We start from the raw sequence: 16,745 nt of genomic DNA, 5'->3' as shown, positions 1-16,745 counted from the left end.
TTTGAAACTTTTTTTTTTTTTTTTTTTTTTAGAGATTATACTCATGAAAAGCTATTTCTAGCCAATTAAATGGACATTACCAGATTTTATATTCACTTTATACTCCGAAATTAATGACATTAATATTTTTTTTAATAATTTAATTGTATATTTTATTTTATTTACTAATTTTGTATTTGGGTCAAAGACGTTAAGATGTCCGCATCAAAATAAATTTACAAAAGTGATTTTATGTCCATAGAAACATTGTCAGAACACAGAGTGTATCTATATACTGGAATTTTATTATTATTATTATAAAAATTACTACACATCTATTTTAATAAGAACATTATTATTAAAAAAACGTATTAATATTATAAAAAAATAGCATAACACTAGAAGAAATATGATTGATGTGTAAATTTGAATTTCAAAATATAATTCTTTCAAATCTATCTACATTTATTTATTCTGTATTGAGGCACAACATTATTATTGAAATTTGCATAAATACAGTACAAAACATGATTATGATGTGTTATTTTGAATTTAAAAATCATTTTGAAAAATATAAAGTAAAATATTTGAGAATTCTTTTTTTTTAAGTGTCAAACGATTAATCGCGATTAATCACATCCAAAATAAAAGTTTTTGTTTACATATATATGTATGCTGTGTATATTTATGTATATATAAATACACACACATGCATGTATATATTTCAGAAAAATTTTATGTTTATAATTAAATATATTTATATATAATATAAATTATATGAATATAAATATATAAATGTACATATTTTCAAAATATATATACTGTATGTGTATATATTTATATATACATAATAAATATACAAAGTACACACATACATTGTTAACAAACTTTTATTTTGGATGCGATTAATCGCGATTAATTGTTTGACGACACTACTTTTTAAAATTTTTATTTTAATCTATCCTCATTAGATTAAAAAAAGTCCATCTAGCATTAAGACAGTAGAATAAATTAATTTGAATAAAAAAAAGAAAGGTCCACTATAAAAATATAATTTAAAATAATACATAAAAAAAACAATTTTGGATATTTTTCAAATGCATCTACATGCATCAGTTGCCATCTCATAAAAAAATGATTGCAGTGATTTTCACAACTTAAAATTCAACATAAGAATAAGTAAAGTATGTGTTTGTGCTTGACTTAAAATGATAAGTTTAGTTTAATTTAGATCTCACTACGAAGCTGTTGTTTGCAAATCTTTTGACTTCATAACCATTTGATAGTTCAACATGACACTTGAAACTCTGTCAATTGAAGAATGCTGTAAGTTACTTGAAAGGAACGAAACGAAAGTGGACAGAGTTACAGAACAGGTCGTGCAGAAGCGCTAAATAAAGCCTCGTCAGATGTTGCGTGAGATAAAGGACGTTTTCTCATTTCACTGCACTTCCTAGTTTCTGTGTTCCTCTCGGGTCTGAATCATTTCTGGAACTGCTGTGCAAGTGTGCATGCGTACTAAATCTCATGTAGTGCTTTTCAGAAGTAGCACAGATAGCAGAAACAAATGACGACACTGTGGAGGAATGAAAACAACGTCTCATGTAATCTGTCCTGCGTTGTGTTTATGACTGAGCAAATTGCTGGTGTCTTTGTGCATTTGAAGTTTGCATGATTGATTGGTCAAATTGATTGTTCAGGGAGATTGAGCACGAGGTGCCGGTCCGTAGTTCAGTCCCACTGAGCAGCGGATCGGAGATGAACAGCTCTGCAGGACGGCCCAAGAAACGGCGCGCTGGACGCCCACGAACCGCCGACAGACGGGATCACGACACGGACTACGCCTCCTCTGGAGATGAGCTGGACGACGATGACTTCTCCAGGTGAGCTCACCGCTGAAATCCAGCTCGGAGTTCATAATGTTCACTGGCGTTCCAGATGAGATGGAAGTGCTTCTGTTTTCCAGTGAATTCCCTCCCATTATTAATAATGAAGAGAGAGATGATTACAAACGCCTGTTTGACAAAGACCATCAGGAGTACAAGGAGCTCCAGGCAGAAATGGACCAGATCAACAAGCGTCTGGCTGAAGTGGACCGGGAGCTGGATGACCTGCAGGAGGGCAGTCCTCAGTTCCTGGTATGAAAACTCGTCAAGATTCGGCGATGACTCTCATTAATTCTCATTACTGAGAATTCATAAGTACTGGAATATTCTCATTATATCTCATTATTATAAAATAATTGTAATTTTTATTATTAATATATATATATATTTTTTTTTTTTTAATTCACAGAGTACAAGAAATAATGATTAATATTTCATTTAAATTAAAATTCCCATTACTGAGAACAAGTACTGAAATACATTTTTATATTATTATTATTTAATGATTTGTTTATTATTAATATTTAATATAACTTATGTAATATTTATTATTATTATTAATAAATTAGCAGTTAAAGACAGTAAAAAAATATTATTTAATTATTTATTCATTATTAATATTTGATATAACATTTAATATTTATTTTTATTAATAAATTAGCAGTTAAAGACAGTACAATAAATATTATATATATATATATATTAGTGCTGTCAAATGATTAATTGCATCCAAAATAATAGTTTTTGTTTGCATAATATAGGTGTGTGTTCTGTGTATATTTATGATGTGTATATATAGACACACATACAGTATATAATTTGAAAATTTTGAAATGTATTTACATGTCTATATGTATATTCATATAATTTATATTATAAATATATTTAATATATAAACATAACATTTTCTGAAATATATACATGCATGCATGTGTATTTATATATACATAATAAATGTACACAGCACACATACATATATTATGTAAACAATTAATCATTTGACAGCACTAATATATATGTGTGTGTGTGTGTGTATATATATATATATATATATATATATATATATTATATATATTTTTTAAATGTATATGTGTCCCTTTACATTTTAAATACAAGTCTTTTAGATTGAATTATAATTATCATTCATTCTTATTATTATTGCTAATACATACATTTAATAATGATAACTTGTATAGCTTATTTAATATTACGTATTTAAATTATTAATATGATTTGTTTTTTCTATCATTATGCTAATGTTAATGATAATAAAATATAAATGTCAATTCAAATAAATACAATTTAAGTTTTTTTCCCCCAAAATTGTTTTCTTTTTTAGTTGAAATATGACTTGAGTTTTGTAAGGTTTACCCAATGGTGCATGACTTGTTTGCCTTACAGTGGAACGTTCCTGTTGGCTACGCTGTATTATCTGTAAATTATTAACGTTAGCATGGGAAAACGTTTGAGTCACTGCGCTTGTTGCTGACTTCAGTCATTCTCTCGTAACAGGACGCCATTGACGAGTACAACGCGCTGAAAGACAAAAAGAGGGTAAGAATGAGCTGAATCCAAGATTTCTCACAGAAGCGGACAACAGTGGAGGATGTTATCTGATGCATTTCCCACTGTCTCTGCAGAGCGGCGAATACCAGGTGAAGAAGAAGCGCTGCAAGCACCTGAAGGCCAAACTAAGCCACATCAAAAGAATGGTCAGCGATTACGACCGGAGGTCCTGAAGATCCTTTCCATCACATTAGAGGAGAGCGAGCTACTGGACAGTATCGTGAGAGTCCAGATGTGTGGGTCATTGCCATTCGTGAGCTAGGCTGTGTTGCTTTCTGGACATTTGATTGATAATGCATGTAAATATTCAAGGCATTCTGATTCGTATTGCACAGTGCAATATTTTCCCAGAATCCTTCATGAACCCGTTTTAAAATCAGGTTTAACTAATGTCAAAATCCTAATTTCTGTAGTTTTTTTTGTTGCAAATCTCCATTTAGCTGTTACAGATTTAACATGAACTTGTTGGTGTTTCAGTACAGCGTGTTTGTTTTATAAAGTTTTTATATATATATATATTGAAAATTACAGGCCTCTCTCATCTTTTTAAGTGGGAGAACTTGCACAATTGGTCGCTGACTAAATACTTTTTTGCCCCACTGTATGTGGGGGCGTGTTAGAACGAGCGTTTTAGGGGGGCGTGGCAGAGTCTTAACTTTGATAAAGAATATCTCTTTGGTTTGAGACTTTAGTCTTTGCAACTTCAGAGATCTTATCTATGCACAATCAGCTTGTAACACTCCAAAGAGAAAGGAAAACTTGAAATCGCATCATATGACCTTTAATGTGCCTCAATTCAACGGTTCCTGATCATCTCCTCCTCTTTATTATTCTTTCCAACGCGAAATAAAAATGAATGAACATCACAAACTATGCTGAGAGAACAAGAGAAACTTACAGAAAGGTATAGAATCGTAATGTAATCGCTCAATCGGTGTTTCAACCGTGAGAAGACGTCAATAAAACAGCGTGTGTAAACAATAAGTCATGTAACATTACATTTAACTTAACGTTGCCTCAGCAAATTTAAAGGGATATTTTACCTAAAAATGAAAATTCTTTATTATTGTAGTTTTTTTTTTAAATTACAGCCACGTTTATATTACAACAACAAATTGGAATCAAAACATATCATTAAAATGCAGATATAAAACTGCCTTGATTATTAAATAAAATTTGTTTTGGTTTAGTTTTTTTCTTGACCAAACGAACACTTCATTTTCGTTTTTTGTGTTTCAGTAAAAACTAATTTCGGTGCATCGCTGGTTTCATTGAGTTGACATTTAGCATTGATATTTTAAAACTTATTTAGACACTTCTTTTGTTGCAGCCATTTCAAAATGTTCATGTTCTGTATGATCATATCAGAGCTGGTTTCCTCCAGTGTTATGGCCCTTGTAAAGTGCCGTACCCAAGGTGAAACTAGGTGCAGGCTTGAGTTCCACACCCTGTTAAACACACTTTCAAGTGTCTCTAGAGTTCGTCAGGACTCAATCAGACCGTTTCTGTCCAGCCAGGCTTTCAGTAGTGGGACGTTCCTGTCCATCCAGCGGATGTTCTGCTGGATTTTCTGCAGGGCCTGTTGAACACTGCGGAGCCCAGAGCCCTGATCCTGCGCTAGTGACCCGAAGAAAGACTGAACCTACAGGAACAACACAAACAACCAACCACAGTGTTCTTAGATTTCTACTGACACCAATCAGTGCAAGTGCAATGCTTTCGTTTACATATCCATTAACCAGAAATGATCGGTCACCCATGATTCATGTAAAGTCATGTGACCTCAGCATGTTGGCAGCTTAAACAACTGTAATGTAGAAGTGTGAAGGTGTGTGTATGTAATATTTCTCTATACTATAAATATAAATATTTCTCAAATTCATCAAGTACTGGGGAAAAAATTACAAATATTGTTAACATTAGTAAATGCATTGAACTAACATGAACAAAGAATGAGCAATACATTTTTAAAGCATTTTCGTCAATGTTAGTAAAAATATAATTGTTAATTGTTGGAGTCTTGTTGAAAAAGTTCATTGCAACAGTGTTTATATCTTGCAACTTTGCGTTTAGATCTCGCAAGTTTTTGAAAAAGTGTGAGATGTAATCTCAGAGTTGCGGAAAAAAAACTAAGAAAAATAGAATTGTGAGATAAAAACTAAGAATAGCAAGAAAAAGTCTGAATTGTAAGAAAAAAAAAAGTCACATTTACATAATTATCCTGTGGCAAAAAAAAGCTTGTTAGTTTAAAATGCATTAACTAATGCTACCTAATAACACTAACATTGACTAATATTAATAAATGCTGTAGAAGTATAGTTCGATATTCATGTTAACTAATGTTTGCATTCATACTTTTTAAAAAAGACTCCTAAAGTACCTCATCGAGCATTTCTCTGGTGGAATACTGATCGGTCACACCGACCGCCATGCGAGATATCGCAGACGAACCGAGATCAAACCTAAAAGGAGGATTTGGATTTAATACACCACTATTCACAATCTAACATGCTACAATGTGTCATAAGCGCCATAAAACAAGAATGTGATTTTTTTTTTACATTATTATAACAAGGTCTTCCAGTAGATATGAAAGCTTGCTACACACTTTTTCACAAGTTTCCCCCAGTTGGTTTTCAAGAAGTCCCAGGCGAGTTGATGACCTTCTCTCCTTCAATGCTTCTTTCCAAAAGCCTAGACAGAACGAGAAAGCAAAACACATCCTAGAGCAGGTTTAAATGACTCAAGATCGTTATTACTGACACGCAGGATTGAAAAGGTGAGAAATGAATCATGCTTTTGCATATTAATGACGACTTTCAAGAGAAGATCTTTTCGGATAAATACGCCCGACAGTTTGACCTTCCTTAATGATTCATGCGTCATCATCGATGTCAGGTTTGTGTGAACTATGAAAATGTCACGTGACGTCTTCAGCTGCTTCATGAATGCAGACTCACCACTGAAGCTTGTGAGCTAATGGACTGTACGAGAGTGCGGCTTTAATCATCCACTTCTCCGATGGCGAGACGGATCGCTTGTATTTCTCCAACAGGAAGTCCCAGCCTTCGTCTGTACGCGCCCCTTCAGTGTAGACCACCAAACTGACGTCAGTGGGCAGCCTGAAGCAAACAACACATGTTTGGATGAATGCAAATAGAATGCAGTATGTAAAATGATACATGAATCAAATGAACTCTCACCACATTTTGCCATCGGATTCCTTCCACTGCTGGAAGAGTCGAGTGGCGGTGCTGATGCAGGATGGGTAACGGCGGACGCAGGCGAACAACAGCAGATAGTTCCTGAGCATCCGCTCGGACACAGACCCACCATCAGACCAGCTCTGGCGGTCAATCAGCGTCTTGAATAACTTCACTAAATGACCCTGTTAAAGCAGCAAATCAACAACAGCATGTCTAAATATATTTTATTTTTCCCAAAATGCATAAAATGTTTCACCAAATTCTTGTTTAATTAAATTTTAATAATAAATAAGAATGTCTAATCAAATTACTTGAATTTCCTCTGTTTTAAATTTTTTCTGGATTCTGTTTATGTATATTTTTAATGAATTATTTTTTACTGATCAAAAAGGATGTTTAATAAGCCGAATTCATAGAGATGGTGGTAATCAAATGAATTAATATAACTTTAACAATTTAATTAATCTCTAATCCTTTCATTTTTTTGGCAAACAAAGTGCAGCACAAAACATGGATAACTGCTTTAATAAACTGTATTATTATAATTATTATGATAAGTACATTCTACTGTACAATAGTAATATATTTGTAAAATGGCTTGAAATTAAATCAAACTTTTATTTGTCAGGTTGTAGTAAAGACCTTTGAGTTTCTGTGTGTCTTTGACCAAATTTTTTTTAAAGGGGTCATATGATGCGATTTCAATTGTTTCTTTCTCTTTGAAGTGTTACAAGCTCTTGGTGCATAAAGAAGATCTGTAAAGTTGCAAAGACTAAAGTCTCAAATCCAAAGAGATATTCTTTATAAAAGTTCAGAGTAAGCCACGCCTACCTAAAACGGCTCGTTCTAACACGCCCCCACATGTCTACATCACTATGTGGGAAGATTTGCATAACGCCGCCCAAATGTTCACGCAAAGAAAGAAGGCGTAACTTTTAGTCTCACTGTAGTATTGTTGCTGCCGCCGGCGCCATGTCGTGAAGACGCTGTGTGTTTCGTTGTGAAAGCGAAACTACTTTGTTTGGTCTTCCAAAAGAGGATGATATCCGCTTCGTCATGCCTAGAGCTGATCCGTGCTGGTCGCTGAGGGAATACATAAACTTTCACCGCAGGATCGCCGGATCGGCTTTCACCGTGGACTAAGTGGAGTCCAGCCCGGGGTCGTCAGATGTGGTTGCCGCATGCCCGCCGGCCGCTCCTTCGTCGAAAAGACAGTATAAGTCATTATAATCAGTAATTATGTCCCCACTGGACGCAACAAATGCCTCGTTTATAATGGGTTTTAATGCTTTTGTCTCGTCGCTCTGGCCGGGACACGACATCAACAGTATGTGAGGGGCGTAACATTTTCGTCACACGCTTGAGATATTCGGCCAATCACAACGCATTGGATGGCTGGCCAATCACAGCACACTTCGCTTTTTCAGACCGATGAGCTTTGTAAAAATCTACGCATTTCAAAAAGGCGGGGCATAGAGGAGAAACAATAATGTACAGTATGTGGAAAATAATGTGGTTTTTTTTTTACTTTAAACCGCATAAACACATTTCATTACACCAAATACACAAAATAATGTTCTTTTTAGCAGCATCATATGACCCCTTTAATGATTATTTGAACAGCCCTTCATTTGATCCAGATTTGGCCAAATTCTGAGACATTCTACATTATAAAGCAACTTCCATTTTTTGACTGGATTCTGTGATTCAGTCTCTGTTTTTTGCACTGCAGAAATCTCAGGTCCTTATAAATATAATGAATATTCAGATGTTGCTGTCTTACCCTGGCCAGCTACTTTAGAAAAGGTCACCATGAGATCTTAAATGTATTATCTAAACTGAGACACTAGAAAGTAACTCAGCATCCAAACTATTGCACATATCATCTTTAAACTAGACTTATTCATGTTTGCAAGCACAACCTTCAGCTGGTTCTCCAGTGCCTCCATGTTTCTCTTCTCCATGAGTTTGTAAAGCGGCACCAGCTCATTAAAGCCCTGCGTCACCGGCATGATCTCCGACTCTTTACTGAGGTACAAACTCAGATTCAGAGCTTTGTCCAGTGGGATTTTCTCAATGCTGAAGGAAAGACAAATAAATCTGATTAAGAACAAAAATAAACTGTAACAAGACTTAAATCAAGTCAAATCAAATCAAATCAAGTATTGTTTGTGCTCAAATGCTGCTGGATCTTTTGCTTTTCTCCATATTTGAAGTCTTACTAGCTTTGAATCAACAGACGTTTTGGTGATTTTTAGTAAATGTATGATGTCATGAACTTCTTTTCGCCAAATGATTTGCTTGAAAAGTGTGTTTCTGCATCTCATGACACTTGATTTAGTTGAGTTTTTGTAAATGAGTTTGTTTCTTCATCAGATTTGGAGAAATGTAGCATTCCATCACTTGCTCACCAATGGATGCTCTGCAGTGAATGGGTGCCGTCAGAATGAGAGTCCAAACATCTGATAAAAACATCACAATAATCCACAAGTAATCCACACCACTCCAGTCCAGCAGTTAACATCTTGAGAAGTGAAAAGCTGCATGTTTGTAAGAAACAAATCCATTAAGACATTTTGACTGTAAACTGCTGCTTTTGGCTAAAATATGAGTTCATAATCCATAATAAAGCTTCCTCCAGTGAAAAAGTCTTATGGTCTGAATCAGGAGAGAAATATGTACAAAACAAGCACTGTTTACAAGCCAAAACAGATTTTGATGTGAGAGTACAGCAGCAGATGGATTTTTCCACTGGAGGATGCGTTATTATGGATTACAGACTGGTATTTTGGCCAGAAGTGAGAGTTAAATGTTAAAACTTCTTAATGATGGATTTGTTTCTTACAAACACACCGCTTTTAACTTCATGATATGTTAACTGATGGACTGGAGTGGTGTGGATTACTTGTGGATCATTGTGATGTTTTTATCAGCTGTTTGGACTCTCATTCTGACGGCACCCATTCACTGCAGAGCATCCACTGGTGAGCAAGTGATGCTAAATTTCTCCAAATCTGTTCCCATGAAGAAACAAACTCATCTACATCTTGGATGGCCTGAGGATGAGCACATTTTCAGCTAATTTTCATTTTTGGTGAACTATTTCTTTAAGGAACACCAGCTCAGTTCCTCACCTGACCAGCTGAAAGATGTCGTGGATCAGACTGGCTCTGTCGTTGCTGCTGAACACACTGTGGTTTTGCTGGAGTTGGTTGATCAAAGCGTCCCAGCCTCCTGACTTATAATGTACAATATAATACCCCCGCAGGTCCACATTAAATTTAATCCAGTCCACCTTCTCTGGCAGGTACAACACATCTGCAGACACATGGTCAGATTTCAGTATAACAGAAGGTAAATGTGTTGGTTTGGTTTAATATCTAATAGCTCAGACACACCTTTTTCACTTTTCAGCAAGAAACGCTGCACTGCACTACTGTGACTGGTGATGTAAGTCAGAGGAACCTGCCACAAGAAGCTTGATGTACTGTGAGAAATTAAATACAAAATATTAAAAAAATGTATTATTGCTTTGAGTGAATAACATTAAGGCTATATTGAGAGTAGCATACTAGCTTACTATATTATTTACTATTTCTGCAGCATGCAGGCACATTTTCTGTTTTCATAAAAACTACTGTTGTTATTGTTAACAAAATATAAAACTATTAAAACTATTTTTTTTTTGGTGACTGAAATAAAGCTGAAATTAAAATATCAATATTAGACGAATTACTTAAACCTAAAGAAGTAAAAAATAAAATAATAAAAATAAACCTATAAAATATATATATATATAAAAAAAAAACTTACTCTAAAACTAAGAGGCTTATCAAATAAACTAAAAAGGAAAAATAAAATATAAAAAGATACTGTAATTCAAAATATTACTAAACAATACTAAAGTATACAAATAATACTAAAATATCTTTGTATGCCACAATGCAATGCACTGAACTGAAAAAACAGAAGTAATATCATCTATGATTTTCTTTCATTACCTTATTTGATCAGAATGCCATAACATACCATTTTAAAAGCATAATACAGTACGACACATTTACTTTTGCACTGTTTCACATACTATTTTTAAAATATATAGTATGCATAGTACGTATTAAACAGTAGTTTAGTATTCCATAGCCAGTACGTACTTTGAAGAGTTTGCTTCTCTAAGGAAGCGCTCCTGTTTGAGGGTGACCTCTTGACCTTTGACCTCCACAGTGATTAAAGGAAAGCCCTCCTGCAGCGTCCAGGTGTCCATAATGGCTTGAACATCAACACTGTCCTCCATGAACCATTTCTGCTAGAACAGGTTTTTATCATTTAATCAGTTATTTGGTTTATTTCTAATATTAATGACACATTTTTAGTCAAGAAATATAAGAGCTTAACTTATCGTAAATATAGACCATTTAATTAAATAATAAAAACCAATAAAATATTATAATAGATGAACATAAAATAAAAATATTATAATTAAATGTCAATTGATTTATAGCAGCACTCACAGAGGCTGGAGATTCAGCCCTGCTTTTGGAACAGAATCCATCGAGTTTTAGTCTCCCTGAATCCAATTCATCAGAAGTGCAGATCTGAAAAGATTGAAATGCATTTGGCCTCTAGAGCAATCGATTAAATTACTTCAAGGACTGGAGAACATGCACAGGAGCCGACTGTGGTAACTTACATTGGTAAGACTTTCCCAGAGGTGAGCGTTCACTGTGTTCTGGTAGCTGTGTGTCTTCAGGTAGTGTATAATACCGTACTTGAAAGCCTCTGGCGTCAGGAAATCCCTCAGCATGTTCAGGATACACGCACCCTTCAGAGTTTGTGAAGAACAACGGTAGATATGTTAAAACAAATGAACCCTTCTTTTGTGTTGAAAATATGGGTACTCCATTTGTGTTGGAGATAACTGACTGCCATTGGTTTCCAAAAATCGACACTTTATAAACTAAAAAATTTTTAAAAAATTTGAAATGAAAGACAAGTCTTCTGAATCATCCAAGGAGAATTTGCTGTACATTTATATATTTGAGTTTCAGTCAAAAACTGGTTGTTAGTTTTTTGGATCTCAGTTAGTAGTCTACTGCAGCATTGAAAATAAGTGTTAGAAACTTTTACCCTCATAAGGGTTTGAGAACCCAACATAAAAAAGGCAGTCAATAAAGGTTTTCTAGATTCAAATTGGGTTAAACCTGAACCCTAACACCACTGAAGTCACCAAAATGCATACAGACTTTCCAAAACACATCTATGTGTGTAAACTTTGCGTGCACATTAATGACCCAAAATGGGCAAAGGTCACCAAATTTCAAGAAGAAATAAATAGCTTAACCAGTGTCTCAAGCCATTTAAATATCTAATGTGGGTCAAACTGTCTTGTGACACAATATTAATCAGGGAAAGTCAACTATAAGGATTCTAGAGAGATATAAACTGCTTGTGTACCTTCCGGTAGGAAACGTCATCGAACATCTCGCTGATCTCCGCAGGATTCTCCACTGGAGTGGAAACGGGGTGTGAGGAGGTTAAAGAGTCCACTGACATAGCAGTGAAGCACTTCTCCAGGAAATAATCATCCTAAAATAGAGGCCCTCGAAATCAGATCAGTCATGCCAATTATGATTTTCATGGCATCACAATCTCAACTCTTAGCTGTATTAATCGCTCTCACCACTTGCAGCTCAGGGTGGGTGATGCTGACGGACACATACTCCATGAACTTGGCAAAGCCCTCGTTTAACCACAGGTCGTTCCACCACTGCATCGTGACCAGGTTTCCAAACCACTGGACATCAGATTCAACAGACTTTATACATCTCTGTGCTGGTTTCATGTCACCTCTCTTTCTATAATAATACCATTTTGCATCACTGCATACAATATACAAAAATTTGGGGTCAGTAAAAATAAAAAAAAATCTCTTTAAAAAAAAAAGAAGAAATTAATACCTTTATTCATCAAGGATGTGTTAAATTGATAAAAAGCATAAAGACTCATACTGTTAGAAAAGGCTTCTATTTTGAATAAATGCTATTCTTTTTAACTTTTTATTCATCAAAGAATTCTGAAAAACTGTCACAGCTTCCAAAGAAATATTAAGCAGCACTGTTTCCAATACTGATAATAAATCAACATATTAGAATGATTTCTGAAGATCATGTGACACTGAAGACTGGCGTAATGATGCTGAAAATTCTGCTTTACATCACAGAAATAAATCATATTTTAAAGTATATTAGTACAGAACACCATTATTTAAAGTTGTAATAATATTTCTCAATATTACTGTTTTTTAGTATTTTTGATCAAGTAGCTTTGATGAGCATAAGAAACTTCTTTAAAAAAAACTGATCACAAACTTTTGAATGGCAGTGTTTATAAAATGTATATAAAATCATATATATTTTATATACATTTTATACACATTATATTAATTTGTTTAAGTAGTAAGCCAGTAAGCAGAATAATTTATTTGGTGATAAAGGCCGACTGGCTGTTTGTTCATTATTCATTACTTAGATTGAATTAGTAATAGAAATATCAACCTGATGGGCTAGTTCATGGGCAATGACTTTGGTGATTCCCAGTTTGTCCGAGGAAGAAGATTTCTCAGGGTCAAAGAGCAAACCGGACTCTCTGTAAGTCGACAGGCCCCAATTCTCCATAGCACCTGACTGGAAATCTGGGATTGCTGCAAGATCTGCAAGTAAAAGATCATTATAGCCGGAATTAGGTTCTAAAAAGCCAAGAAATATTCTGATTACAGTTGCCAATTATTTCATGGCAGATAATAATATATGTTCAACAGTAGTAAAGATGGTGACTGCTGAACTTTCACACTCACCGTGTTTGGGAAGTGGATATGGGATGTCAAAATAATCATCATAAAAGTCCAGCAGTGTGACGGCGGTGTTGAGAGCATATTCCGCCTGACTGATCTTCTCGGGAACAGTATACACTGATATCTATATCGGGATTCAGGTTGTGAGGAGTCAACGGACAGTGTAATGAGGTATGGGTACATTATAAAGTGTATTTATAATACTTTTGGGGCAACGGGATCGACTTGCCTCGACTCCATGCTGGCTTTTTTTACTGATGGACTGTAAATCGGAGATGATGAAGGCCACCAGGTAGGTGCTCATCTTCACCGTCGTGTCAAACTGATCCTCGAGCAGCCCGTCAGCCATTTCTACAGTTCTCAGCTATTGGAAGAAATAACCTTGCATTAGTTTACATTTACATGATACGGTCTGTAAAATAAATATGTGACCCTGGAGCACAAAAGCAGTGTTAAGTCGCTGGGGTATATTTGTAGCAATAGCCAACAATACATTGTATGAGTCAAAATTATAGATTTTTCTTTTATGCCAAAAATCATTAGGATATTAAGTAAAGATCATGTTCAATGAAGATATTTAGTAAATTTCCTACCGTAAATATATCAAAACTTAATTGTTGATTAGTAATATGCATTGCTAAGAACTTCATTTGGACAACTTTAAAGGCACTTTTCTCTGTATTTAGATTTTTTTGCACCCTCAGATTCCAGATTTTCAAATAGTTGTATCTTGGCCAAATATAGTCCTATCCTAACAAACCATACATACTGAGAAAATACTGTTTGAAGTTGTTGAATCACATTGCAGATTGTATAATTTATAAACACTGACCGTTATGCTGTTATTACGATCAACTGGGTTACCTATGCTTTTTTAATTTATATTTTTTGTGACTTCTCATTTATCATAATAAACATGCATTCAAAGTTTTGACACTTTGATGTGTGGTGGAAAAAGTGTACAAAACTTCTATAATGAATTAGATGTTTCTGAGTCAATTTGACCTCGTTATTACATAGTTAAAGGCAGCTGCACAGAATAATTTTTTTAAAGGGGTCATATGATGCTTTTTTAAAGATCATTATTTTGTGTATTTGGTGTAACAGAATATGCTGACATGCTTTAATGTTCAAAAAACACATTCTTTTTCAAATACTGTACATTATTGTAGGTCCTCTATGCCCCGCCTCTCTCAAACGCTTAGTTTTCTACAAAGCCCCTCCTTCCGACAAGCGCAGTCTGCTCTGATTGGCCAGCTGACCCAGGGCATTGTGATTGGCCGAACACCACAAGCACTCGTCGGAAATGTAACGCCCCTTACCATAATCGCGAGCTTCAGCTTTCAAAATAAATGTAAAGACAGTAAATAATGTCATTAGTTTTATAATTTTTTTTTACAGTATGCCAGAAGGGTGTTCACATTTATTTATTCGGCAGATGCAATTATCTGAAGAAATTTACACTGCAATGATTTAATTTTGCTGGAAATCGAACCCATGATCTTGACGTTACGATCATCAGGCTTCTACCGTTTGAGTTTCAGAAAAGAACACAGAATAAGTGCTTTTCCACTGCCGAAAGTGTTTTTTTATTTTATTTATATATTTACAATACTATTTGTAAAATTGACATTTGGTGAAAAATAATGTTATTAAATACAGTTTTAAAAATCATATATTCTCATGTTTATTTATGTGTAATGTGTGAGAGCCATTAATGTTAAAGATTTCCTTTCTTTTCTTCCTCATAGTGTGGTTTTTGTTGAATTACACTGATGAAGAATGCCGGTCAATTTCACCTGCACTATAAAAATCAAACCCAGATATTTAACAGAATAAAATGGTTAATTATGTGTACCTTGGGCATGTTGGATATGGAAATATGCCTGGATTCTCGGCGCACACGGATGGTAAAGTTGGCTTTAAATGCAGGTTCATCAAAACAAGGGAAGGCAGCTCGAGCATGCGTCGGCTCAAACTGAGTGGATGCCATCATCCTGCAGGGAGAAAAATCATCCTTTTGAGGTTTTCCATCTTCAAATACAGTCCGAGTGCAACCTTTGAACAACTAACCTAGAGTTAAAACTCAAGCACCAATGTTGTGGGTGTCTTACCTGACCTCTCCGCTGTTTGTGGTATATCTGCCTTTATAAAAGCCGTGAAAACTGTCTGATAAGTTGGCGTAGAACTCCAAATGCACCACGTGGTTTCCTCTCTCAAATGTGAAGCCATCAGAAAAGAGTGCGATCTGTTCATAGGCTTCAGACTCACTGATTTGCAGATGCTGAGGATGTCTGGGGCCCAAGAGCTGAGCTTTGGAGATCTGCAGGTTCTTGCTGTGAAGGATGATGGCTCTGGTGTCCTGCTCTAGCTCTATGAGAATCTGGACCACTCCGGTGAAGGTCAGGGAGGTCAAGTTGGGGTGCACCAGGAGGTCATAGTGCTGGGGTTTCACTGTTTCTGGCAATCTTATCTTATCCCAGGGAAAAGGCAAGGCATTTGTGTCGGTGTTGACAGTCATTGCATGGCTGCCAACAAAAAGACCACAGAATAAAACTGCAAATGTAGTGCAGCATAAACACCAAGACATGATGAAAAACAGAAGCTGAAGAGGAAAAGGTTTAGTATCAGCTCTATGTGCGTTTGTCAATTGGTTATCATTGTATGAGCACCGTTTATGATACTTAGACGCCACAAGAAGAAAAAAAAAACACCACAAATGTTACAATATATCGAACGTTTCATTGATTTTAGGCGACAAACGTTTTGAACGAACCTGCGTACCGGTAAATGAAAGTGAAAGTACGCAGCTGTCACTCAAAATATCTCATTCCTGTCGTGTAAAGCGACTCGGTTTTCCTCTCAGATTGTATTATTGCATCCTGGTGCTTACAGCACACCACACGACGTTTTATACAACTGAAAAACACTATATTTGTTTATAAAAGGCATGCGTTTGCGATGAAATTGTGAACGCAGTGATGAAAACTCGTCTCTCGTGAATATTAATTACGTAAAGTGACGTTTGGCGTTTTTACGTCCAACGGCTCTGTAGCTGGCCAATCACAGCGCGAGGCTGACTGTTGAATATTAATTAGGTTAAGCTCACAGAGCAACGTCATCAATGACCTTGTTTATTATTAATGAGATCAGCCTTCGCCTCAGTTCTGTTTGTAAATACTTACAGCTAAAGTTGGGAAGAAATAGCGAAAAAACACCCGATGAAACGAAAATAAATAGACATTTCAAGATTGAGCT

At 35.2% G+C, this 16,745-nt stretch overlaps 2 protein-coding genes across 4 annotated transcripts in view; one reads left to right on the top strand and one right to left on the bottom strand.

Annotated features, from left to right (window-relative positions):
* The window catches only part of LOC107602217 (occludin-like), an 8,542-nt gene extending 4,597 nt beyond the window's left edge, over positions 1–3,945 (top strand). Inside the window, exons 5-8 of the mRNA XM_016294661.1 lie at positions 1,674–1,862; positions 1,946–2,117; positions 3,378–3,419; positions 3,506–3,945. Of these exons, the coding sequence (XP_016150147.1) occupies positions 1,674–1,862; positions 1,946–2,117; positions 3,378–3,419; positions 3,506–3,604 (502 nt within the window). The 3' untranslated portion in view covers positions 3,605–3,945. The remainder of the gene's footprint in view (positions 1–1,673; positions 1,863–1,945; positions 2,118–3,377; positions 3,420–3,505) is intronic.
* A 582-nt stretch (positions 3,946–4,527) lies between these two features.
* LOC107602235 (endoplasmic reticulum aminopeptidase 1-like) lies at positions 4,528–16,507 on the bottom strand. 3 transcript variants are annotated; one of them, XM_016294685.1, is made up of 19 exons: positions 16,321–16,507; positions 15,602–16,015; positions 15,346–15,484; positions 13,717–13,851; positions 13,491–13,611; positions 13,192–13,346; positions 12,318–12,431; positions 12,092–12,223; positions 11,328–11,459; positions 11,149–11,232; positions 10,792–10,943; positions 10,036–10,124; positions 9,772–9,955; positions 8,560–8,716; positions 6,635–6,819; positions 6,392–6,553; positions 6,040–6,125; positions 5,812–5,893; positions 4,528–5,073 (listed from the first exon to the last, which is right to left on the bottom strand). In XM_016294685.1, exons 2-17 carry the CDS (start codon positions 16,006–16,008, stop codon positions 6,068–6,070), a joined length of 2,406 nt encoding a protein of 801 aa, XP_016150171.1. In that variant the 5' UTR covers positions 16,009–16,015; positions 16,321–16,507; the 3' UTR covers positions 4,528–5,073; positions 5,812–5,893; positions 6,040–6,067. The 3 variants fall into 3 exon arrangements, with proteins under 3 accessions (XP_016150171.1, XP_016150169.1, XP_016150170.1); XM_016294683.1 differs by lacking the exon at positions 16,321–16,507 and having other exon boundaries at positions 15,602–16,294; XM_016294684.1 differs by lacking the exon at positions 16,321–16,507 and having other exon boundaries at positions 10,792–10,940; positions 15,602–16,294.
* Between the last annotated feature and the right edge of the window lie 238 nt (positions 16,508–16,745).

Source organism: Sinocyclocheilus grahami, unplaced genomic scaffold, assembly GCF_001515645.1.
Source record: "Sinocyclocheilus grahami isolate Dianchi unplaced genomic scaffold, SAMN03320097.WGS_v1.1 scaffold322.1, whole genome shotgun sequence".
Taxonomy (NCBI): Eukaryota; Metazoa; Chordata; class Actinopteri; order Cypriniformes; family Cyprinidae; genus Sinocyclocheilus; species Sinocyclocheilus grahami.
Note: the sequence above shows the minus strand (reverse complement) of the source record. Positions and strands in the feature narration are given on the sequence as shown.